The sequence below is a fragment of the Nicotiana tomentosiformis genome, chromosome 5 (genome assembly GCF_000390325.3).
Source record: "Nicotiana tomentosiformis chromosome 5, ASM39032v3, whole genome shotgun sequence".
Taxonomy (NCBI): domain Eukaryota; kingdom Viridiplantae; phylum Streptophyta; class Magnoliopsida; order Solanales; family Solanaceae; genus Nicotiana; species Nicotiana tomentosiformis.
In genome coordinates, this window is record NC_090816.1 from 93,490,592 (window position 1) to 93,516,154 (window position 25,563).

Below are 25,563 nucleotides of genomic sequence, written 5' to 3' on the forward strand. Positions count from 1 at the left end.
TATATAAGCTATGAAGTACAATCTATCGAAGGTGAATCGCGTAAAATACCGATTCTAAGCAAATTCTAGACCCTCATGTGGGCAGAGGTTGCAATCCATGCGTAGAATGTACTTTACTTTATTAGACTAGTAAACCAAAATATATAAAAATTAATCCATACTTGAGGGCATAAGATAATTTTCAAACTTAAATGTTTACTATCTTATTCCAATTAATCTAACCAAAATGATTACTTTCCTGTGGGGTCGGATTACCATTGTAATAAGATAACTTGGCTAAATAGATGTCATCATAATATTTAATCACTAAACTTTAGGTGATTAAATAACTTAATTTCTTTTATATCAACTAATCAAAATACCGTGGCTATTCCTAAGTATATAAAAGAAAACTCAAAAATGATATCTAAGAGTAATTTCCTTAAATAATCAAACTTCTACGAATGTAGATTAGTATCAAAATGGGCACAACAATCAAATAAGCATAATGGTTATAAATTCCAAAGACAGAATTGATTCTTATAAATATAATCTGAATATCGTAAGAATAGTTTTAAACAGTAGTAAAGCAAATAGAATTTAAACACGATATTTACAAAGATAGTTTCAATTTACATGCACATCACTGTGTCTCTTCATCTTTATCTTATAAACTTGAAACAATTAAAACCCATCAAATTAAGTGTCCAATGCACCTTTAGACGGAAAAAAAGATCTTTAAACCAATCAATTGATAAACAACTTCGAGGATCCCGACAGTAGCTAGATCAAACTTTTTAAAGGAATCACAAGAAAGTTACATAAGAAAACAAGTATTGCAATTTAAAAGTAAGTGATTTGTGAACCAATTCCATCTAACGAATTTAATTCCATTGTCCACAAATCAAAGACGGTGGGTATTATATATAAAACTAAAAAGACGGATTTGTCCAAAACGAGATTTGCATCGTCACGAACACAATCTCGACCGGTGACGAATCCAGGATTTTGTGCAAGCAAGTTCAATCTTAAAAGTACATAACTTTAGTCGTAAAATAATAGTTGTCAAGTGAGTTCAAATAAAATATTTATACAAAATTTATGCAGCTTTATTCGTAATTTAGACATATACACAATCTTATTCTTTGACGAAGCGTGTTCAGTTGAACCCGCTTTTCACCATGTGTATCCGCCACTTATCTCGACACCTAACAACACGACTAAATACATACTCAACGAAATATTAAAAGGAACATACCTTCGGTCATGATTATTCAAGTGTTATAGAGTTATATTATAAATCTTTGACAGAAAACCTAGGAGTCTTCTAGCGTGTGCCTATCGTAGGGATACTAACCTGATAAAGTAACATGCGTTTATATACGTAAACTAGAAACTCTAGGTCATTACTTTAGTTCTAAGGACTTCTTCGTAAATTTCGATTGTCCGAGAGACTCCTAATAAAATATTTATTTCCATCAAAGAAACTGATATATGCATAACTATAAAATAATATATGATAGATAAAGTAAATAATTAATTATCAAATATATGGGCCACGTTAAATTTAAAGTATCTAGAGAGACGTTAACATTTTAACAGGAATACCCATTTTTGACTTGTCTTTGAAGGAAAAGTGACAATCGAGTTTGTACTTCAAGGTTAAGAACATAGAGTAATTGATAATCTATCTATAGCTGAAATTTTACCATAATTAGCATGTTTCCAATTGAATTTACATAATTTAGAAATTCTGAATACTGTATGGAACCTTGCATGTTTAATAAAAAGTGTTAAGAAATGAAAAATATTGACAGTTCTATTGAGGAGGTTAGGTTATTATTAAATCTAACAAATTGAAGAAAGTTTTACTAATCGAAAGTTAATATCCGAAAAAGAAAAGGCGCCAGTTTTCCTCCTTTTTTGTCTGTTACATTCGACCAAAAAAAAGCAGCAACAAAGCAACAAAAGAAACAAAGCAATTTATTTTGTGGAAATCACAGCTTACGGCGATTACTAAAGGTACAGTTTCATCATGTCACTGAAGATCCCCTTCTATTAATCTTGAACTGTGGTTCGTGAATTGCAATTTGTCTGTTATGTGTTGCATGTTACCTGTTCGATGTTACTTCACTAAGAACTTTGTGAATCTATTCCCACTTATAATCGGTGTTAATTGAGTATTTATTCCAATGGAAATTTCATGTGTTGATTATTCCGCTAAGGTAAAGTCCAGCATGTAACTTTCTTCTATTGATCCCTTTCTATGCTACGTTATTTTGTTAAATAGTAACATGGACTTGACGGGTTTCATTAATCTGTCAGCAATTTTCTGTTTCTTTTCTGGAGTGTTAATGGAATGAGTCTAGCAATAGAAACATGTTGCTTTGTTTAGTTTTCTCTTCAGTTTCTACTAATTTTTTTCTTCTACTTTATATCAATGCTTCTGTTGTAAGCCAACCTGGTACCTACCTATTTAAGTTTCTCCACCTTTAATTCTTTGATTTCATAGTGTAGTATAAGCAGCACCATAGTTACCTTGTTAGTAGCATAACCTCCGATTTTTCCCATTTAAAAAATCAATTTGAAACTTATGATTGTTCTTCGGACAGTTTTCATGATGTTTTGCTTCTGTTTCCATCCTTCTGAATGTTCTGTAGACAACTCTTATGATGTTCAGTGTTTGATGTTGCACGTGTGAATCTTTAATTCATGCAAGCACTCCTTCCCTCTCCTTAGAATTATACTAATCTTTGGTAGTACATCGTAACCTTTGATATTGCATGTGTAAGTGCAACAAACTGAGAGAAAAGAGCTATTGGAGTCAGATGTGGGGTTTCAGAGAAGAAGAACAAACATGGTGAGACAAACAAATTGGGTTTAAGCAAAACATTATGCGATTAAAAAAAGGATATGCAGCTTAGTAAGTACCAAAAGTAGTGCAGACCTTACAATTTCATTACCTCCCTCTCTTTTCTCAAGGCTGCTCTATCAACTCCTTTTCTTTGCTTTTGACCTTTCTAATTCCTCCAGTACCTCCCTCTCTTTCTCAAGGCTCCTTTATCAACTCATTTTCTTTGTTTTTGACCTTTCTAATTCCTCCAGTACCCAAATTACTAACTGAACACGCTTTGCATGAATAGGAATGCAGTAAAAAGACCGAACAAAAGGTTCTAGTTTCTACTTCTTATACTAGTTTCCAGGTGCACATTGTTGAATGGTTGATTAATTTTTCTTTTACAAATTAAATTCTGATATGCTTTGTTATTTTTATTTTTATACTGAAATGAATAATACTTGGTACAACCTTTCAGATTTCAACATGTTGAACCATGAAACTGTTGCTTATATCCCGCTTACAGTACATGATAATAATTATAATATCGTTGCACAACGAATATCTGTTTGACACTATCGAGATAGGGATCCTCCACCAAAAAGGCTAAAGTGCTCTTTTGTTTTACTCGCTGCTCAACTAGCAAGCTTGTTAATCACTGCAACATCACGTTGAGCTGCTCGCTTTACAATCACCTACTCTTCCGTGTAAATATATTATGTGCGATTTCTGCAATGTAATCCTGCAAAGAAAGAATTTATTTGACTACTGAGGCAAAAAACAAGTGAAGCAATGCTTTATATCTGTTGTTCAACATGTGTGAGTGTAGTGTATAACCCTTGATGTTGCATGTGTGAGTCTTCTTACTAACTTGAAGCTACTTCATAGAATTGGTCTTTCTTTCTGCTATAGGGAAGCAATGCTTTGTATATGTTCAGCATGTGAAAATTGTTAAATTATGAAAAATGAACATGTCTTTTTTTTTTTCTCTAGCCAAAACTTCAAGAGACAAATGTACATTTCTCTCCTTGCCTTCACGTTGTATTAGCTTATGAAATTGTTAGATGTGTCTCTAATCCTTATAACATTGACAGGTTACTGCATTCTCCCTCCTCATCAAAATCTTGTAGTTGATGTTGGAATATTGGATACTCTAGTTCTCTGAAGAGTCTTCATTGGTACACGCTAATTTGATGTTGGTTTATTAGCTCTGCTCTTGAAAAAAGATACTGTTCTTTAATACTTTACAATGGATAAATCCTGGATGGGAATGCCAAGAAACACAAAAATATTTGCTTGGTTTGAATCAATTTCTAGATTTTGCGTTTAAGAATGGGAGTGTACGAGATAGAATAAAATGTCCATGTCCGAAATGTGGTTTTGCAAAGTGGCAAACTAGAGATATAGTGTTCTGTCATTTGGTTTGCAAGCCATTCCCTAAAAATTATGTCACTTGGGTTATGCATGGTGAAAGGAATGTTTTGCATACTTCTAGAGGCGCTGAAATTCAGAAGAAACGGACAATTCCACACACTGGTGGCTCCAAACCTAACTTTAGAAGAAAGGTTGAAATGGTGGAAGTTGTTAATTATTTTATTTTTACTTTAATAATTAAACTTACTCATTATGTAACTATTTCTTGTAACTTAATTATTTTATTCATGAGTCATTCTTTCCATTTATAGACAGTGGAGACTGGAGAAAAGCCTGAGTGTGGACAGCTTTACCCTGCCACTCGTAAGAATCAAGATGAATCATATGTTAATGAGGAGACGAGAGGGATATGTGTAAGTTGTTATTTGTCAATGCTTCAACATGTTTTCTTTCTAGGGTCATATTCTTGTTTAATCTTTCTTTTGAAAGTATGTAACCTGTTTTGGTTTCATTAAAGTGAACAATTCTTATTGTTGAATGAGTATATGCTTAACAATGCCAATGTTCTCTTCGAACAAATTTTTTTCAATAGTATCTCAGCTGTGCAAATTATAGTTGCTGCTAAGAACAAATGATTTCAACCAATAAAGCACTTTAATCTAAATTGCAATATCTTGAGAATCCCGTGTTACATTTCTACTCAATAGTTTCTTTTGATGTATACCGAATGACTAAAGGAAAACGTTCACCAATACAGTACATTGATACATTGGTACAGAGATAAAGATTGTTGATTTCTTGATATTCTGTAAAGAGAAAAGCTTCAAAGTTATTAGTTGATTACTTCCCGCCGATTACTTGTTATATTCTGTAAAAGAGAGGCTTCAAATACATCACATTCGTTTGTTGATTACTTCCGCCGTTCTGAAGATTGCTGGATATATTCTTTAGAGGAGAGGCTTCACATTCTTGCTGGGTATTACAACTTCGCTTCAGCTTCTTAGCCGATTCCGATTCAGATTCCGGTCAATTCTCGCCGATTTCTTGATTGGTCTAAGTTCCAGAGAAAGCACAAAAATATTCAAAGTTTCTTCTTCCTATTTGAACGAGAAATACAGAGAGTATTGCTCCAGCTCGTCGCAATCCATCACCACCGGCCAGATTTCCGTTAATTTCAAGGGCTGCAATCCAGGTTCTATTGTTTCTCTCTTATGAAGAATTTCAAGGGCTTTTCAAGGGCTGCAATCCATCACTATGAAGAATTTTTTAAATATATATATCTAATATTTAGAGAACATAATAGACACATAAATAATAAATATATTGCTTATAATGAAGTAAAACTTCATCAAATCATCAACTTAAGTCTTAATAAGAAAAGATAAACTCATTCTAGATTCCACTTCTAATCACTAAAATAATATTCCTCGATATAATCTTCCTAATAGAGTGATTCTCATTGGTGTCACTAAAACTATAGCCTCCAATCTCCTCGTCCCCTGACTCATCAGAAACAATCTCATCTTCTATGTCAACAGACTCAATACGTGGAGCTCGGGAGCTTGAGGCATTGGCTACAATATCTCCTGACTGTCTCTTTTGTCGCCTTGTGTATGTCAACGCGTTCTCACTACCCGACGCTCTTGCAACATCACCCCAAGTCAAGCTATCATCACCAAACACCAACTCATCTTCTGCTTCCACATTAACACCCATCTTCCCAACCAGCCACTCATTACTATGATCAATGCTATACAATGAGATTGGATCAATAACACTACGCAAGTCATAACGGGCTTTTAAAGCACGATTATACTTGACATACACTAGGTCATTCAATCTTTGATGCTCCAATCTGTTTCTTTTTTTGGTATGGATATGTTGCATGGAATATCGTAACATTAGTGATATAGTCTAATTGATTAACTAAGCAAAGAAAATAAATAAGAAGTATACCATTACGAGTACTTACATGCTCAAATACGCTCCAATTACGCTCACACCCAGCAACACTAGTCGTTAAACCCGAAATTCTAATGGCTAATTTTTGGAGATGAGGAGTTGAATTACCATATAAATTCCACCATTCAACTATAAAAAGTGTTATGTTTACCATCGTTATTTCTAAGTTAATGTAACTATGCAAGTATTAAGTAAAATTTTAAATATAAACTAATAATTGAGAATTTAAAGGTTAATATTTTCAGTTACCAAGAGATCTTGTCGTTCTAGATCTTTTTGCAATCGGAAGGCCAAATTGTTGTTCAGCTTTAGTGTTCAGTGGTATCTCAGATATAATCTTGTCTTGTACTTCAGTGCTTGGAACCAATTTTTCAATACAAGCGTACAACCCATCTGTTACTTCTCTACAATTTTCAATAGCTGAATTTTGATAGAAGTACTCTGGATTTAGATAATGTCCAGCTGCATGTAATGGATGATGCAATTGGCATTGCTGTCTTTCATTAATAATCTTAAAGATATCTTTATACTTTGCAATATTCCTGTCAAATGCCTTTGCAATAGCCTCCTTAGCTCTATCCATGACTTTATAAATATATCCCATTGCAGGTTTTTTCTCATTATCAGCTAATCGCAACACTTTAACAAGAGGCCCCATTATTTTCAAAATATACACAACCTGGTTCCAGAATGTTGTCATCAAGACGGTATGAGCTACACTTTTTCCCTTTGGTAACTTAGACCATCTACTAATCACCCACTTGTCAGAGGTAAACATTGCTTGCAAATTAGTTTTTTGACAGTGCAATCGTTGCAAAGTCAGAAAACTCGTTGCAAATCGAGTAATCCCACATTTCACCAACTCTTTATTTTTTGTGAAATCTCTCATCATATTTAAGACTCCTGAGTGCCCGTAAATGAAACCGACAAGGGCAATTGCTCTTTGAAGGGCCTTCTTAATGTTTGGAATCTTCCCTATGTCTTCCAACATAAGATCTATATAGTGCGCTGCACATGGCGGAGTATATGTGTTTTTTTTTTTTTTTGTAAGAGTTGACCTATAGAAAAAAAATAAATAGATATGTTAAAGTTTAGGAATCAGAACCTTGAATCGATATTAGAAAGTAAAACATAAAACTTAAACATTTAAAGCAATAAATTCTTTCCGGCCAACACAAAGTTGCTACCATTATCACTTATAACTTGAACTACATTATGCTCTCCAACACGCTCCACATATCTATCAAGCAATTCACATAGTTTCTCTCCGGTCTTAACAAATGAGGAAGCATCTATTGACTCCATAAACACTGTTCCATGCGGAGAATTCACCAAAAAATTTATCAAAGTTCTTTGTTTTCTATGTGACCATCCATCCGCCATAATGGAACATCCATACTTCAACCATTCTTCTCTATGTTTGTTTATAATCTCATTGGTTAACTCAACCTCCTTCCTAAGTAACGGAACTCTTAATTCGTGGTAGCTTGGAGGCTTCAAGTTTGGACCATACCTTCCTATAGCCTCAACTGCTTCCTTAAAACGTTTTGAGCGAGCAACATTGAATGGGATCCCATTATCGTTAAAGAAACGAGCAACTTTTTGAATTGTCATGGCTCTTGCTTCTTTATCACATGAATCTTTGATATTTGTTTGCCCAAGTGTTCCTTGCTTTGTAGAAACACATCCATGGGTCCCTTTCCTTTGGCCAATTTCTTATGAGAGCCACTAGGAAAGCTTCCTCCGCCTCTTTTCTTATGAATGATCTCGTGGATTTCATCTTCTCCACCAACATCGTCTTGATAATCAAACTCATCAAATCCAGAAAATTTGTTAGTATAGACTTCCTTTCTTATTTTTTTCTCCTCCATGTAATTTTTCAATTCCTCTCTAACCTTCTGTGGGCATACTGCACACTTTGCTGCATTCCTAAAGTTCCCAATCAAATGTTGTTTTGCCCGATTAATTCCACCGGTGGTTGTTTTTCCACAAAAATTGCATGTGACTCTTGTAGTGTCATTAGGATCCTTCAAATGATTATATTTCTATCCAGGATCCCTTCGATTGCCTTTGGACAAGTCCAGGGGCTGCTCAACATATCTCGGGGCCTAAAGCGAAATCATATTCGGAGGCCCTTAATCCCAGTATAATCCCACTAGTGGGGTCTTGGGAGGGTAGTTTGTACGCGGACCTTATCTCTACCATGGAGTAGAGAGGATGTTTCCGATAGACCCTCGGCTCCCTCCCTCCAAGAACTCCCCACCTTGCTCTTGGGGTGACTTAAACTCACAATCTCTTAGTCGGAAATGGAGGATGCTCACCACTAGAGCAACTCACTCTTGTCAAATATACTAATTAATGAGGGAAGAAAATTATCATAATTCATAAATTTATTATATAAAATAACCTCAATCAAGTAACAAAAAATATACTGTAACACTTTTCTTATTCTAATTATTTATATAAATTATATAATATATAATAGTAACAATAATAATAAGAATTTAAAATAAATTTGGGGCCTTCAAAATTTGGGGGCTTTCAAAATTTGGGTGCCTAAGGCAATGGCCTTACTGCCCAAAGCCTTAGAGCCGCCCTTGGACAAGTCCTCTGCCATTTCTAATTCTAAAAAACAATTTAAAAAAATATATATAATGCATCTTGCAAGCAATTATAATTTTTAAAAAGTAATACATAACAAGAACACAAAGCTGGACAGTCCTCTGTCATTTATAATTCTGAAAACTTATTAAAAAGTAATATGTAATGCATTTTGCATGTAATTATTATTTTTAAATAATGATATACAACAAGAATTTTAAAATAATAATATACAACAAAAATATAAGGTAGACAAATCCCCTGCCATTTAATTCTGAAATAAAATAAATTAATATTTTGACATTTGCATGCAATTATGATTGTTAAATAATGATATACAACATACATCAAGAATATAAAGGTGAACACCGCTGGATCCACCACTATGCCATGACTTCTAAGAAAGTGTTTAGTCCACTATTTGTGTCTTTATTATTATCCTCTCTTTATAAGTGTTGCATATATAGTGATAGTTATATAAAAGTTAGACAACATCAATCATCAAACAAGGACAAGTGTCCCATTTGATTCTTCAAATTTTCTACAGAGACAAAAAGGACTAACTATAAAATTTCAGCACCAAACCCATTTATTTTCTAACTTTACCAATTTATTCACTTTACCAAAAGGAAAAATAACAAAAAACTTAATCACAAGAAAAAGTCAACTCAGTCAACTCATCTTTAATGGAGAATTCTTGTCTGTATCTCTTATTACAAAGGAGTAAAAGAAGAAAAAAATGAGTAGAAGAGAGAGAGGCATACAAAAAGTATAAGAGATAAAGAAACACAAAAGAGAAGAATACCTGTGATAAAGGCTTGTCCCGTTGTAGTTGTTCGATTTTGTCTTTTTCTTGCGGTCCTTCATCTCCTCTGGTCTTCTTATTATTCCATCATCTTCTCTTTTCTTAATTTTTTGGGAAATATGATTTGCTCCCTTAATTAATTTTTCCATATTTCCCTGGCTATTTGCCATAAATATGGTCTAGGGAACTGTGACGACTAACTTATTATAATTTTAAAAAAGGAATGTAAAGGTCTTCTGATACACGCGCCTCGCTTGTGGTTACAAAGTGTTTGTGTGCCTCGCTTTTGCGCTTAGGTGCGCTTTAAGCGCGCTTTTAATTTCACTGCCTAGCATTGTCGAATTAATCGCATTAGTGACAACTTTGCCTACTTGTTTATATTTTGAATCTTTACTTCAAATATCCCCCAGTAGTTCTATTCTAGTTTTGCACATTTTGTTTGTGACCTTTAGTTGTAGATTATAACCCTCTTTAACTCTTGTATTGTATTTCTTCACCTATTTTTTTTATCTTTTAGTTGTAGATTATAGTTCCTCTAGTTCCTTTGTTTTATCTCTTCACCTGTTTCTGTCACGACCCAATTTCATAATAGACCGTGATGACGCCTAACGTCGCCGCTAGGTAAGCAAGCCAACTGTGAACTAGTCTCGTGATTTCCTCTTTTTAACAAATTCTTTTCCAAGTAATTAAACTTTCCTTAAATTAAAAAGAATTCTAGAAATAACAGATCTAAAATAAATAGCACAAAAGCAACCGTGTGCAATCATAATCATAGAATAAAACCAAAACCGCAACTCTACTAGTGTGTGCCAAGACCTGGTGTCACAAGTGTATGATCATCTAGTAGAATATACAAAAGAATACTAGTCTACTGTCCGAAGTGAAATAGACAGAAAAATACAATCAAAAGAAAGATTCCGGCTGCTGCAGAACGGGCTTAGAAGGCAGCTCACCGTGAAGCCTCGAAGTGGTAATCAAGTGTGCGCGCCAGATTGATATCCAGATGCACCTGCCTCAGATCCTGCACATTTTAGTGCAAGAGTGTAGCGTGAGTACATAAACAACATGTACCCAGTAAGTATCCAGTCTAACCTCGAAGAAGTAGTGACGAGGGGTCGACTTTGACACTTACTATGGGCTAACAATAATATGACAAAATATTATTAAGCATGGATTACAGGAAGAATACTGAAAACCCAATAACAGGAAACAGTAAATAAACCCTTCACCAATATTAAGTCCCAAATTTATTTTTCATCATTTAACAATTTATATCTCAAGCCAAAGAAATAATATCAATTATAATTGGTTCCAAAGATTTATCATCTGCAAATTATGCCGAGGTCGTACGGCCCGATCCAACATAATATTTAAACTGTGCACTGCCGAGGGTCGAACCGCACGAACCATAGATGCATCTATCTGCTACCGAGGCGTTCGGCCCGCTCCGCAAATAGAAAATATTTTAAGGAAAACACAAATTCTCAATAACAGTCCAGTGTTCCATTCACAACTTCAAGTAAGTGAAATTTAAATCTTTTATCAGGTTTCAAAAGACTTAAGCAATTAAGTTAACAAGTAGGGTACAAACATTTGTAAGTATAGCATGATATGTGTCCTAGATTACCCGGACAATAGAATAATTAGTAGCTACGTACGGACACTCGTCACCTCGTGCGAACGTAGCCCCCCTCCCCCCCCACAAATAGAAGCATATTTTAATTCAATTCACCTATGGGGTTAATTTCCTTTTATAAGGTTAGAAAAGAGACTTACCTCGCCTCAAAGCCTACTTTTCGGTCCAAGATTATGCTCAAACCCTCAATTTGGTGCCGAACAATCCAAAACTAATCAAATAGTATATAAACTAATCAATACATGTTCAAAAGTTCATATTCCAACTATTAAAGTGATTATCCAACCCTAAATGTAAGATTCCTAAAATTCCCTTCGGTTCTTCTTTCTCATTTTTCTTTTTCATTTTCTTGCACTGTTTCAGTGATAAAAATGCTGAAATGTTGCCCATTTTTTCGTTTCAGTTATACTGCCCTTTTTCGTAGTTGATGAAGAAGAAGAAGTTGAAGAAGATGAGTAATATAATAATGATAGTGGAATACAAGAATTTGGCAATCTTGTAGAAGAATATGATGCTCATTTTGTGCTTTAATTGATGTTACTCTTTAGTTTTTACATTGAAGTATTGAACATTTGCTTACAGTTACATGTGTTGTCTATGCAGTATTTTTTTTTAAAATTCCGCTTCACTTCAAAAAAGCGAGTGCATCGCTTCTCGCTTTAAGCGAAAAGGGGCTTGTCGCTTTTCCTCGCTTCACACTCTTCACAACACTGCGGTAGGTGGGGACTCGGACCTTCAAAAAGCGAGCGCATCGCAGGTCATCCCTAAGAGAGGGAGTTTTAAGTACCTTGGGTCTATTATTCAGGGGGATGTGGAGATTGATGAAGATGTCACACATCGTATTGGGGCGGGATGGATGAAATAGAGACTCGCTTCAGGTGTTTGTGTGATTAGAAGGTGCCACTGAAACCTAAGGGCAGGTTATACAGAGTGGTGGTCAGACCAACGATGTTGTATGTGGCTGAGTGTTGGCCAGTGAAGATCGCTCGTGTACAGAAGATGAAGGTAACAGAGATGAGTATGTTGAGATGGATGTGTGGGCACACTAGGTTAGATAAGATCAGAAATGAGGTTATTCGCGACAAGGTGGGTATGGCCCCTATTGAAGACAAGATGCGGGAAGCGCGACTTAGGTGGTTTGGTTGTGTGGGGAGGAGAAGCACAGACGCCCGATGAGGAGGTGTGAGAGGTTGACATTGGAGGGCCTACGGAGAGGTAGAGGTAGGCCAAAGAAGAGGTGGGGAGAGGTGATTAGACAAGACATGACACAATTTCAGCTGACCAAGGACATGACCCTTGATAGGAAGGTATGAAGGTCGAGGATTGGGGCAGTAGAGTAGGTAGTCTAGAGTGTTCATAATAGTAGTATTGGCACGCAGTCTCGCTTTCTGTTTTTATGCCTAATCGTTGTTTTCTTTTATTGTTGATCACCTTACTGTCTTTTTGTTTTTATTCTGCTTTTATATGGCTTTTTGGTGCTGTCCCTTATCTATATTTTCATTAATGTGGTGCTTATGCTTTCCTAAGCCGATGATCTATTGGAAATAGCCTTTCTATCCTTACAAGGTAGGGGTAAGGTCTGCGTACACACTACTCTCCCCAGACCCCACGGTGTGGGATAATACTGGGTATGTTGTTGTTGTTGTAGTTTCTTTTGATGTAGAAGACAACCCACTTGCCTGTATCCTTGATGTTTCTGCCCTTCTTCTGTAGTCTAATGCAGAGGTGGTTTCTGTATGAAAATTCTGTAGCGCTGTAATAGGATGTGCAGTAAGCCCATATCATTAAAATATATACCTGTTGTATACTTTGGAGTGTATTTGCTGCATAAATCAGCTCGCAAAGTTCTGAAGCCAATTGTAGTTTACTGATACATCAGTTTTTATTGGCAAAATACTTTTAGTTTACATGTTTAGTGCTTGGAAAGTTATGCACTTGTAATTCAATTGCTATCTTGCGATGAATGAGATATCCTACATTGTCATGAAAGTGGTATGAATAATTCCGTTGTTGGCAGGGACTTGTTACTATGTCACTATTTCGTAATTTGGTTAATAATTAAATTTGGAAGTGTCAGGATATCCTGCAGTACTCTCTGGCATTAATGATGATGGTACCTGAATCTATTGTTTTGTTTTCTTCACTTGCTTTTTCCAGATGAGTTCCCCTAGGAGGGCTTAAATGAAAGAGAATTGTACCGTAGCCTTCCAATTATGATGCAAAGTTCGCAGTGCCTTTTTTCTTTCTATCATTTGTTTTATTTATATTTACTTAGTTCGGTTAGTGAATAACAAGTGAATAACAGAGTAGCATCCAAACTGTATATAACACTTGGTATAGGTTAGTGGCACATTGCAGTTGGCAAAGATGCAATTTAACTATTGTGCTTTTTCTTCCTTATGCTTTTATTTTCAGCGCATTGCATTTACTACTTCATACCTTTCTCTGCTTTTTTATTTTATTCCATAAATTGTAGGCTATGTAATAGATGGTCATGGAATCAGTAAAAATTATTAGTACCAAGCTTTGGTGTTTCTTGAAAAAAGTTTTTACATGTATTACTTTGTTGTAGTGAAATTAAAAGCGCGCCTAAGCGAAAAAGCGAGGCGCACAAACACTTTGCCGCTCCGCGTGACCTCAAGCGAGGTGTGTGTGTCAGAAGACCTTTACATTCCTTTTTTAAAATTATAATAAGTTAGTCGTCACAATTCCCTAGACCATATTTATGGAAAATAGCCAAGGAAATATGGAAAAATTAATTAAGGGAGCAAATCAGATTTCTCAAAAAATTAAGAAAAGAGAAGATGATGGAATAATAAGAAGACCAGAGGAGTTGAAGGACTGCAAGAAAAAGACAAAATCGAACAACTGTAGCGAGACAAGCCTCTATCACATGTATTCTTCTCTTTTCTGTTTCGTTATCTCTTATACTTTTTGTATGCCTCTCTCTCTTCTACTCATTTTTTTCTTCTTTTACTCCTTTGTAATAAGAGATACAGACAAGAATTCTCCATTAAAGATGAGAGTTGACTGAGTTGACTTTTTCTTGTGATTAAGTTTTTTGTTATTTTTCCTTTTGGTAAAGTGAATAAGTTGGTAAAGTTAGAAAATAAATGTGTTTGGTGCTGAGATTTTATAGTTAGTCCTTTTTGTCTTTGTAGAAAATTTGTAGAATTAAATGGGACACTTGTCCTCGTTTGATAATTGATGTTGTCTAACTTTTATATAACTATCACTATATATGCAATACCTGTAAAGAGGATAATAATAAAGACACAAATAGTGGACTCAACACTTTCTTAGAAGTCATGGCATAGGGGTGGAACCAGTGGTGTTCACCTTTATATTCTTGTTGTATGTTGTATATCATTATTTAACAATTATAATTGCATGCAAATGTAACAATATTAATTTATTTTATTTCAAAATTAAATGGTAGGGGATCTGTCTACCTTATATTTTTGTTGTATATTGGAGTATTATTTAAAAATAATAATTGTATGCAAAATGCATTACATATTACTTTTTAATAAGTTTTTAGAATTATAAATGACAGAGGACTGTCCAGCTTTGTGTTCTTGTTATATATTACTATTTAAAAATTATAATTGCTTGCAAGATGCATTATATATATATTTTTTTTTTATTTTTTTTTCAGAATTAGAAATGGCAAAGGACTTGTCCAAAGGCAATCGAAGGGATCCTGGCTGGAAATATAATCATTTGAAGGATCCTAATGACACTACATGAGTCACATGCAATTTTTGTGAAAAAACAACCACCGGTGGAATTAATCGGGCAAAACAACATTTGATTGGGAACTTTAGGAATGCAGCAAAGTGTACAGTATGCCCACAGGAGGTTAGAGAGGAATTGAAAAATTACATGAAAGAGAAAAAAATAAGAAAGGAAGTCTATACTAACGAATTTTCTGGACTTGATGAGTTTGATTATCAAAACAATGTTGGTTGAGAAGATGAAGTCCACGAGATCATTCATAAGAAAAGAGGTGGAGGAAGCTTTCCTAGTGGCTCTAGTAAGAAATTGGCCAAAGGAAAGGGACTCATGGATGTGTTTCTACAAAAGCAAGGAACACTTAGGCAAACAAATATCAAAGATTCATGTGATAAAGAAGCAAGAGCCATGACAATTCAAAAAGTTGCTCGCTTCTTTTACGATAATGGGATCCCATTCAATGTTGCTCGCTCAAAAAGTTTTAAGGAAGCAGTTGAGGCTATAGGAAGGTATGGTCCAAACTTGAAGCCTCCAAGCTACCACGAATTAAGGGTTCCGTTACTTAGGAAGGAGGTTGAGTTAACCAATGAGATTATAAACAAACATAGAGAAGAATGGTTGAAGTATGGATGTTCCATTATGGCGGATGGATGGTCACATAGAAAACAAAGAACTTTGATAAATATTTTGGTAAATTCTCCGCATGGAACATTGTTTATGGAGTCAATAGATGCTTCCTCATTTGTTAAGACCGGAGAGAAACTATGTGAATTGCTTGATAGATATGTGGAGCGTATTGGAGCATAATATGGTTCAAGTTATAAGTGATAATGGTAGCAACTTTGTGTTGGCCGGTAAGAATTTATTGCTTTAAATGTTTAAGTTTTATGTTTTACTTTCTAATATCGATTCAAGGTTCTGATTCCTAAACTTTAACATATCTATTTACTTTTTTTCTATAGGTCAACTCTTACAGAAAAAAGAAGAAGACACATATACTGGACGCCATGTGCAACGCACTGTATAGATCTCATGTTGTAATACGTAGGGAAGTTTCCAAACATTAAGAAGGCCCTTCAAAGAGTAATTGCCCTTGTCGGTTTCATTTATGGGCACTCAGGAGTCCTATATATGATGAGAGATTTCACAAAAAATAAAGAGTTGGTGAAATGTGGGATTACTCGATTTGCAACGAGTTTTCTGACTTTGCAACGATTGCACGGTCAAAAAACTAATTTGCGAGCAATGTTTACATCTGACAAATGGGTGATTAGTAGATGGTCTAAGTTACCAAAGGGAAAAAGTGTAGCTCATACCGTCTTGATGACAACATTCTGGAACCAGGTTGTGTATATTTTTAAAATAATGGGCCTCTTGTTAAAGTGTTGCGATTAGCTGATAATGAGAAAAAACCTGCAATGGGGTATATTTATGAAGCCATGGATAGAGCTAAGGAGGCTATTGCAAAGGCATTTGACGGGAATATTGCAAAGTATAAAGTTATATTTAAGATTATTGATGAAAGATGGCAATGCCAATTGCATCATCCATTACATGCAGCTGGACATTATCTAAATCCAAAGTACTTTTATCAAAATTCAGCTATTGAGAATTGTAGAGAAGTAACAGATGGGTTGTACGCTTGTATTGAAAAATTGGTTCCAAGCAATGAAGTACAAGACAAGATTATATCTGAGATAAGACTGTACACTAAAGCTGAACAACAATTTGGCCTTCCGATTGCAAAAAGATCTAGAACGACAAGATCTCCTGGTAACTGAAAATATTAACCTTTAAATTCTCAATTATTAGTTTATATTTAAAATTTTACTTAATGCTTGCATTAACTTAGAAATAACGATGGTCAACATAACACTTTTTACAGTTGAATGGTGGAATTTATATGGTAATTCAACTCTTCATCTCCAAAAATTAGCCATTAGAATTTTGGTTTTAACGACTAGTGTTGTTGGGTGTGAGTGTAATTGAGCATGTAAGTACTCGTAATGGTATACTTCTTATTTATTTTCTTTGCTTAGTTAATCAATTAGACTATATCACTAATGTTACGATATTCCATGCAACAGATCCATACCAAAAAAAGAAACAGATTGGAGCATCAAAGATTGAATGACCTAGTGTATGTCAAGTATAATCGTGCTTTAAAAGCCCGTTATGACTTGCGTAATGTTATTGATCCAATCTCATTGGATAACATTGATCATAGTAATGAGTGGCTGGTTGGGAAGATGGGTGTTAATGTGGAAGCAAAAGATGAGTTGGTGTTTGGTGATGATAGCTCGACTTGGGGTAATGTTGCAAGAGCGTCGGGTAGTGAGAACGCGTTGACATACACAAGGCGACAAAAGAGACAGTCAGGAGATATTGCAGCCAATGCCTCAAGCTCCCGAGCTCCACGTATTGAGTCTGTTGACATAGAAGATGAGATTGTTTCTGATGAGTCAAGGGAAGAGGAGATTGGAGGCTATAGTTCTAGTGACACCAATGAGAATCACTCTATTGAGGAAGATTATATGGAGGAATATTATTTTAGTGATTAGAAGTGGAATCTAGAATGAGTTTATCTTTTCTTATTAAGACTTAAGTTGATTTGATGAGGTTTTACTTCATTATAAGCAATATATTTATTATTTATGTGTCTATTATGTTCTCTAAATATTAGATATATATATTTAAAAAATTCTTCATAGTGCACTTTTTTTCATTGAAGGCCACGCTTTAAGTGCGCTTTAAGCTCCAATAGGGCTTCTGCGCTTTTTTGCGCTTTTTATGTTTTGACAACACTGCTTTGTTGTTTTGGCAGCAACTTTTGTCTCTGAAATTTCAATTGGCCTCTTTATCTCCATGCTTTTCTCCCTTCACTGTTGGTAACTCTGAAAAGCTGGTGGACAGACCTATCTAATGACATTAACTCCATATCAAACTGTAAAGTCCATGTAACACAAATGGGCAAAGCTTTCAAACATGTTTTTGTCCGTTTCTCCTGGGGCTATTGCAAAGCAAAATACAAATCTTTTTCCAACCCTTATGCCCTGTTTCCTAACTAAAAACCAGTTGTGCTAAATGCGTTTCCCTAATCATTATCTATAAGCATTTCTTAAACCCTCTTTTCAATCCTCCCCTATAGAAAAAGTTATAAAAGGAAAAATGAAAAGTAACAAGAGAAGTTATTTCTGATGGTTCAAAACACTTAAAACAAACATAGGGAATCTATCGACAATGGATTCTGCCCTTTGGTTCTATTGTAGCTATAATTTTTTGTTTTCCAGAGTGGATTTTGTGAAAGTCTAGTTGATACTCACAAAATAGATAAAACTCGAAACCACTCCATAGCCTGAAGACATTAGTAAACGAATCTTAATATGCTACTCTTACACGTGGAAAATACATAAGCAGGTAGAAACTCCCAATCTTGAGTCTCCCTTTCCTATCAAGTTCTCAGTTAAACATTAAGGAAACCACTTCTAAGATGAAGATACCAAGATAGACTTGAACATCGACTAGCTTAAGCATATACGCATAGAACAGGTTTGTTTTCCTTCAATGTTTCTGTGGAGTACAAATGTAAAAGTTTTTTATATTAGAAAAGATTAACGCAATAAGATAGAAGATTATCTAGCTGCTTCTCAGACTTCTAGTAAAGCCGAAATCTGAAGCTAAAGAAAATGAAAGCATATTTGAAAGCTTTGCCCATTTATGTTACATGGAATTTACAGTCTACCTTTATGTTGATGCCATAAGATAGGCTTGTGGTCGTCCATTTAGATTATGAGCCCGTTTGGATTGGCTTAAAAAAATGGCTTTTCAGCAGAAATAGCTTTTAAGCCAAAAAGCAATAAGTTGGGGTTGCGCAGCTTATTGCTTTTGGCTTATTTTAAGCAGTTTTTAACTTATTTTAAGCTCTTTTTAACTTTGCCAAACAGTGAAAAAAGCTAAAAAGAGCTTAAAAGCTTATTTGACCAGCTTAAAAGCCAATCCAACCACCCTCTATGCCCCATTTCATGATTGTCCTAGGCAGTAGGTATCTTCCTGTTTGTTAGTTCATGTTCCACCATTGTTCTTTTGTGTTTCAGCATAAAATCATAAACCTATATCTGCTTAGTAGTTGCAACTTTCTTTGCTCAAATTTATGATGGGATGTGAATGTTTTATTCAGGAATAAGTTGAGCTAGCTTTGAGACAAAGTACAACGGATGAGTATGAAGTGTCTTCAAATGATTCCGTTGGTAAAGTGCTAGGAAAAGAGCACCCTAGAACGGTGAGGTACCTAGGATTAGAAGCTGCTCCGAGCAGTAGTTGTAGACAGAAGACTTTGTCTTGGTGGTGTTAACTTTTCTTCCAATAATGATGGTTCATGTTTTCATGAATGCCAAGAGAAGTACAATCAATGCCAAGAGAGGTACAATCAATGCAAAGAGAAGTACAATCAACTAATGAATGCTTTGAAAGCATACATGATAATGAAGGAAGGGAAAATACCTTAACAATTTGCAGGGATTTTTGATTCTCCTCCTATAACGGTAAACACTCGAGTTCTTTAATGTTTGGGGTAGTGGTGTTGTTGGTTTAATTTTGTTCTTCATTTGTAAAAGAACTAAACAAATAAACTTACACTTTTATTTGTTACATAGTATTCAAAAGATTTTTATACCTTTCATTTTTCTGCATTTGCAGCCAAATGATGCAGCTACTGTTCCATCCATGGATGCAAGATCATCTGGTGGCAGTAATTCCAGTGGTAGCAGCCATTGAGGTTCATTACATTTTGAATTGGATGAATTAGGTGTGAATGAATGAATGAAGTGGGAATTGTGTTTAATTTAGTTTGATGACTATTAACGAAAATACCTTATGTGAATGAATGATTAACAGTGCTGATAATCCCATGGTAGCCCAAAGGTAGGAGAATCATCCATTCAACGATGTCTTCTCTTAGTTGTTGCTGAATTGGTGCCATTAGTATTAGTAGGATTAAAAAAGTATCATCAGGTTGTTGATGCTTAGAGAAGTCCATTGTGTTCTAGTGGAGATTTGTTTCAGTTTCTATCAGTTTGTCCTGATTTAGTATTTTGTGTTTTGTGGTCACGAGTTAGCTGCTCTCACATTTCTGCAGATTAGTTACGGTCAGGCTAAAAGCAGTGTAAAGCTGAGAATATGGATAGAAATTCAATCTGAAGTTAGGCAGACTAGCTTTATGGATAGAAATTCAATTGTTTAAACCTCCTTGCTAATTTAGGCTTAGAACTGCCTCTATGAAACAGTTCTTGAATAAGCTGTCTGATGATAACCCCTGTGTCCCTCTGTGCATTTTGAAAGCATCTATGATTCCTCACCTCCCACATGTGCTATATGCATCTTACTAGGGCCATCCTATACCCTGTAATTGTACTACTTTTCCCTCTAGTATTTACCATTGCCCAATTTATCTCCTCTTGCCATTGACATACCTGTCTGTGTATGCCTTGCCAACTGAGAAGTTTGTTCCATATAATTGCAGTGACTTTACATTCAAAGAACATATGATATATGCTTTCATCCTCTGTATTACACAAGAGGCATCTTTGATCAACAACCACAGCCCACTTTGCTAGTTTGTCCCTAATAAGTAATCTGCTAGTGCTAAAAGATGTCCAATACTGAATCAATCGGTTTTCTCCTTTCTTGGGTTAATTACCTTAGTTGGGATCAAACAACCATGTTAGAACTCAGAAACAAGTGAGTTGGGATCAAACAACATATCTTTGACATTTAGTAAGTTTAAATTTTAGGAACACACAGAATACGAATTACCGTAAAATAAGAACCGTTGAGTTTTTCACAAACTAAATAAGAAAGGGTAGAAAAGCATCATAGATGCTCTCATTCTACGAAGGGTACAATTTAGTCCCTAATGGAAAACAATAACAGAGAAAAGGACAATAACTAAAGATAGCCAATGACTTATGACATCAAATTTTGGCTGGCACAGATAGATCCAATTAGCAAAGCTTGGTGCAGAAACACCTCCGTCGCCAGCCAATGCAATCTCCGCCGGAGAAGCCTTCATTGCGGCAAACGAGAGCACAGTTATGGTCATGGACGCATGGACCGCGGTAGCCGTGGCTTTGTGATATGCACACTCTTCCCTCAGCTCGTTGGATTGCCATTTCTGCAAATGTATGAAATTACGAGTTAAGCTTTTTTCACACAAATACATTATGAATTTTTATCCAACTACGTACAAATAACTTTTGAGATCAAGAATGGATAAGTAACTTAGAAGAAGGTAAGTATCCTATTATATATAACATGGGTAAAACCATGCACGTCAATGGTGTAAAAAGTTTTTCACGTTATAAATGTATTTTAGTTAAATCTTATAATTACCGAGACATAATGTTTAAATGACAACAAAAATACAAATATCAATTATACGGTTGAACTTATAAAGGGGAAAGTTAGAGACCATTTCATTAACACGTTAGACGTTAAAGACATTTCTCTTTTAAATTTTCCAATGCTGAATCAATGTTTACTAATTTCTCCCGTCTTAATAGAATTTTCATCCTAATTAAGCGAATTAACGAAACGATACTGTAAATAAAATGGAACATCAAGATAATAAATAACAGACATAGTACACGTGCATTCTAGGTGTTCAATGGGAAGTAAGGATAGTTAGGACCAATGAATAGAGTAATTACACTACAAAATGACAATACCATTACCTAAAAAAAAGAAGATTGGGACTGTGAGCATTAGTCCTAAATCCTAAATATAGATTCATAAAATAAAATATGGAAAAAGACTTACGTGAGGCAAACACAATGAGAAGCAGGAAGATAAGCCCAAAAGTTTTTCTCTCCATTTTTCTTATCCTTTTTCAACTTGCTTAATTAAACTCACGAAAATGTTTTCAAAAATCTTTCGATGAAGCTGGCTAATAGAGACCTCTATAAATAGAGGGATAGGAAGAGTGTGCACCTGGAAAGACCAAACTACCCTTGAGTACTTAATACCATCTCTTTAAGTAAATAGTTTTTAAAAAAAATAATTTTTAATACTACCTCGATAAGATGAACGTGCATCGATTCATGCACGGGAAAACATAAATTTTAAATACTACCTCGATAAAATGAATGTGCATTGATTCATCATTTTGAGCACATAAATTTTTTAGCATTTGTTTTATAAAAACAGGATTTTGCATTTGTCGTTTTCAGGTGCTTACACTTTTGGCGTGATAATACTTTCTGTCTACAATAAGCGATTAATTTATTTTTTTATTTTGATCTAAGAGAAATATTAAATTATATAATCAAGAAAAAATTTAATTTATTTTTTCAAAATTATTCTTATGAACATATTCCTTAAAAAGTTTTTTACTTCTTATATTAATTATGCTGTAATATTTAATTAAAAACAGTTTAATCACACTGTGCCTTTTCTTTTCTTTTCTTTTCTTTTTTTGATCGAAAACTGTGTCTTTTTTTTACGCAATCTTATATTCAAATTTCGAATAGGATCCAAAGATAATTGAGGTATGTCATCAGGATGACAGCGAAGTAATAAATATCTTCAAAACCGAGTATTTTGTAAATTATTTCACTGTGCTTATTGTTTTTGTTCCCGTAAATTAATTTTCAAATCTTGTATAGGATCCAAAGATATACTTGAGAGCGTGTCATTGGCATAGAATCAACGAAATTAACTTCTACTTATTTATTTTCTTATATTAGTATAGAAAATAAGTTAGTTTGAAAAAATCAGCTACGTATTGCCTCGGTGTCAGACTCGAGCCTAATGATTTTTACAGTACCCAATCGAGCCCGAGTCGAATCCAATCGAACTTTACTATTCCCTAGTACGAATTTGTATGATGCATTTTGGGTTTTGAAACTCAAACGATTTTTTTTTTTATCGTAAATTTTTTATATGCCTTGTTAATATTTTATATTATTAATTATTATAACTTATAAAACTTTTAATGTAGTTTTTAAATTTTGTAAATTCTATTTCATAAAAAAATAAAAATTTTATATCCGAATTCGCAATCAAAATTAAAAAATTTAACTCTCGAAGTTCAAAATACATCAAACAAATTGGGGATACTGCTGAGTATAATTTAACCGAGCCCCTGTCCAGCCTGCGTAGGCTCCTCTGTTGTTTTTCCATACTCGGCAACATTTTTGGGGGATTTTTGTTAACAAGAAAATATAACTTACGTGAATTATTAAGTAATTTAGAATTTAAAGTTTGAATGCTTTGAATTAAAAATGTAACATAAAACATCATTTGTAAAGTACAGTTTTAAAAAAAAAAGAAGAAATAAAAACGTTTTTGTTAAGCCGAAATCGAATTGATTTGAGCCTAGACTCTCCATAAATGAAGCAGTCGAGCTAAAATGCAAACGTGCCGAGCTGAATTCCAAGCAAGCCAGTAACATCAACATCTAGGTTAATTCAAAACATAACACAAAAGATTAGTAACGTAACTAATGATTTATTTATTAAATATAAAGATTATTGCATTAAAGTCCCGATGATGGATTGATGGTCCTTATCCAGATTTCAGGAAACTTCCAAACAAAATAGTCTATAGTTTTCTTTAAAACTAGCCGTTATAAATGATGTAGATAATGGCTGGCTACAACTCCCAAGACCTAAGTACCGAACTACGGTCTCCCAACATTGACTGACCTAATAATGTCTCTCTTAGTCATCTCCTAGATTCCCATTGATGAATAATTTTATTTTATATACAAGGTTTCTGCTTTAAGTTGCAGTTGTCACTGTCCAGTCTTTGGCAAACCAACTACCATGATTTTATTCTTAGCTCAAAAAAGAAGAAAAGAAAGGAATCTCGTTCATGAATAATTGATGAAGCTTTGTTCTGCTGCGTTGACCACTAGCTTCCGAGAGAAAAGAAAGGAGCCAGAGTTTAGATATAGGATTTGGGTTAAGAACTTGGGTCGGGCAGGTTAGTCATTATAATGGGGCAGAATGATTGGTCCAATTACAGGCAGTCACGTGAATTTTTAAGATGTGTTGGAGTTTTTAACGGACGAGGGGTAAATGTAGACATGAAGTATAATAGTGGGGGTTGTTTTGATATTGTCACTGACACAGATTCCAATACAGGAGTCGTGACGACACCTAATCTCTAATACTAGTTAATTTTATCACTTAACAATATTTAATTTCACAAGACATGATATAATAAGACATAAATTAATACAAAAGCGGAAATAGAGGTAATACAAGTCAAAGTGGCGATAATCAAAACATCTCTCCAAAACTAGGTAGTATAGAGTCACGAGCTCTAACTGAATACATGGTAATATCTCAAAATACAATGTTGTTCGGATATAAAAATGACAGTATCTAAGTAAGGATAGAACTCGAAGGCACTGCGATGGTCAATGCAACTCTATCTTTAATCCTCGCGGTCAATGAAAGCTCTCACTGCCGTCTACCTAGGTCCGTTGCCTCCAAAACCTGAATTTGCACAAAATATGTAGAAGTATAGTATGGGTACACTACTGTCGGTATCCAGTAAGTATCAAGACTAGCCTCGGTGAAGCAGTGACGATATTCAAGTCATGTGATACTCACTAGTCAAATAACATGTGCAATATATCAAAGACTAGCAACAGAAATTATAATAGAAAAACAAAAATAACAATCTCTTCAGAACAAGTGATAACAATTCAATGCAAGTAAAGACTCAGCTTAAACAACAAGTCATCAAACAGAACACACACATATGGCACCTCGTGCGCACATTACTGTCACAATAACAATAGCCATCCTTATCACTCTGTCCTGACAAAATCACAATAGCCACTCGTATAACTTCGCCCTGACAAAATCATAATAGCCATCCGTATCACTCTGCTCTGACAAAATCACAATAGCCACCCATATCACTCCGCCTTGACAAAATTACAATAGCCACCCATATCACTCCGCCTTGACAAAATCACAATAACCACCCGTATCACTCCACCCTTGAAAAATCACAATCACAATCGCACGGTAAAAACCTTGTGTCAACACCCAAATAATCCACTCAATATGTACACATGTGCCACAATAATCACAAAATAATAATGTCAAAATTTCATCAAAGATATAAACTCATAGTTTATCAACAAAGTGCACAAGAATATGGAAACAGTAAAATATGGATGGTATTGGACATATAAAGCATTACTACAGCTAGAACAAATGTAGTGATCATGTTCACGTATCCCCAAAGTGATTAAACATGTTTCATATAAAATACATCCCCAAATAAAGGTATATTAATAGCCTAAGGTCTAATTCGGTCACAAGCCATACATAGCACCCGCGTACACGCTCGTCACCTCGTGTACACGTTGCTTTTCACATAATACAAATAGGCAAATAAGTCCAAATCCTAAAGGGTATTCCCCCACACAAGGTTAGGCAAGATACTTACCTCAAACAAGCCAAATTAGTACTCTATATTTGAGGGTTTTCCAGATTTGTATATGGCTAAGATATGAGATTTGTATTGGTTGGTGCCGAGACTTGCGGTATTTCTTTATTATTATTGATTCAACATTTCAGTATTAGATAGGTTAGAGAAATAACTTCAAATTCACAGAAG

At 34.7% G+C, this 25,563-nt stretch overlaps 4 protein-coding genes across 6 annotated transcripts; 1 reads left to right on the top strand and 3 right to left on the bottom strand.

The window, feature by feature from the left end:
* Positions 1 to 1,593: 1,593 nt before the first annotated feature.
* On the top strand, positions 1,594 to 19,869 carry LOC104088018 (uncharacterized). 3 transcript variants are annotated; one of them, XM_070175103.1, is made up of 7 exons: positions 1,594 to 2,001; positions 3,910 to 4,380; positions 4,501 to 4,602; positions 14,852 to 16,701; positions 17,016 to 18,477; positions 19,106 to 19,469; positions 19,624 to 19,869. In XM_070175103.1, the coding sequence occupies exons 4-5, from the start codon at positions 16,347 to 16,349 to the stop codon at positions 17,060 to 17,062; spliced, it is 402 nt and encodes a 133-aa protein (XP_070031204.1). In that variant the 5' UTR covers positions 1,594 to 2,001; positions 3,910 to 4,380; positions 4,501 to 4,602; positions 14,852 to 16,346; the 3' UTR covers positions 17,063 to 18,477; positions 19,106 to 19,469; positions 19,624 to 19,869. The 3 variants fall into 3 exon arrangements, 2 of the variants coding, with proteins under 2 accessions (XP_070031204.1, XP_070031203.1); XR_011407950.1 differs by lacking the exons at positions 14,852 to 16,701; positions 17,016 to 18,477 and having other exon boundaries at positions 1,621 to 2,001; XM_070175102.1 differs by lacking the exons at positions 1,594 to 2,001; positions 3,910 to 4,380; positions 4,501 to 4,602; positions 14,852 to 16,701 and having other exon boundaries at positions 16,766 to 18,477.
* LOC108944235 (uncharacterized) lies at positions 5,582 to 6,394 on the bottom strand. Its single transcript, XM_070176542.1, has 2 exons — positions 6,162 to 6,394; positions 5,582 to 6,067 (listed from the first exon to the last, which is right to left on the bottom strand). The coding sequence occupies exons 1-2, from the start codon at positions 6,303 to 6,305 to the stop codon at positions 5,582 to 5,584; spliced, it is 630 nt and encodes a 209-aa protein (XP_070032643.1). The 5' UTR covers positions 6,306 to 6,394.
* Positions 6,393 to 7,142, bottom strand: LOC138892802 (uncharacterized). Its single transcript, XM_070176544.1, has one exon. The coding sequence runs from the start codon at positions 7,140 to 7,142 to the stop codon at positions 6,393 to 6,395; it is 750 nt and encodes a 249-aa protein (XP_070032645.1).
* An 866-nt stretch (positions 19,870 to 20,735) lies between the features above and the next one.
* LOC104088015 (defensin-like protein 1) lies at positions 20,736 to 21,898 on the bottom strand. The gene is made up of 2 exons (XM_009592617.4): positions 21,742 to 21,898; positions 20,736 to 21,097 (listed from the first exon to the last, which is right to left on the bottom strand). Exons 1-2 carry the CDS (start codon positions 21,794 to 21,796, stop codon positions 20,928 to 20,930), a joined length of 225 nt encoding a protein of 74 aa, XP_009590912.1. The 5' UTR covers positions 21,797 to 21,898; the 3' UTR covers positions 20,736 to 20,927.
* Positions 21,899 to 25,563: the final 3,665 nt, after the last annotated feature.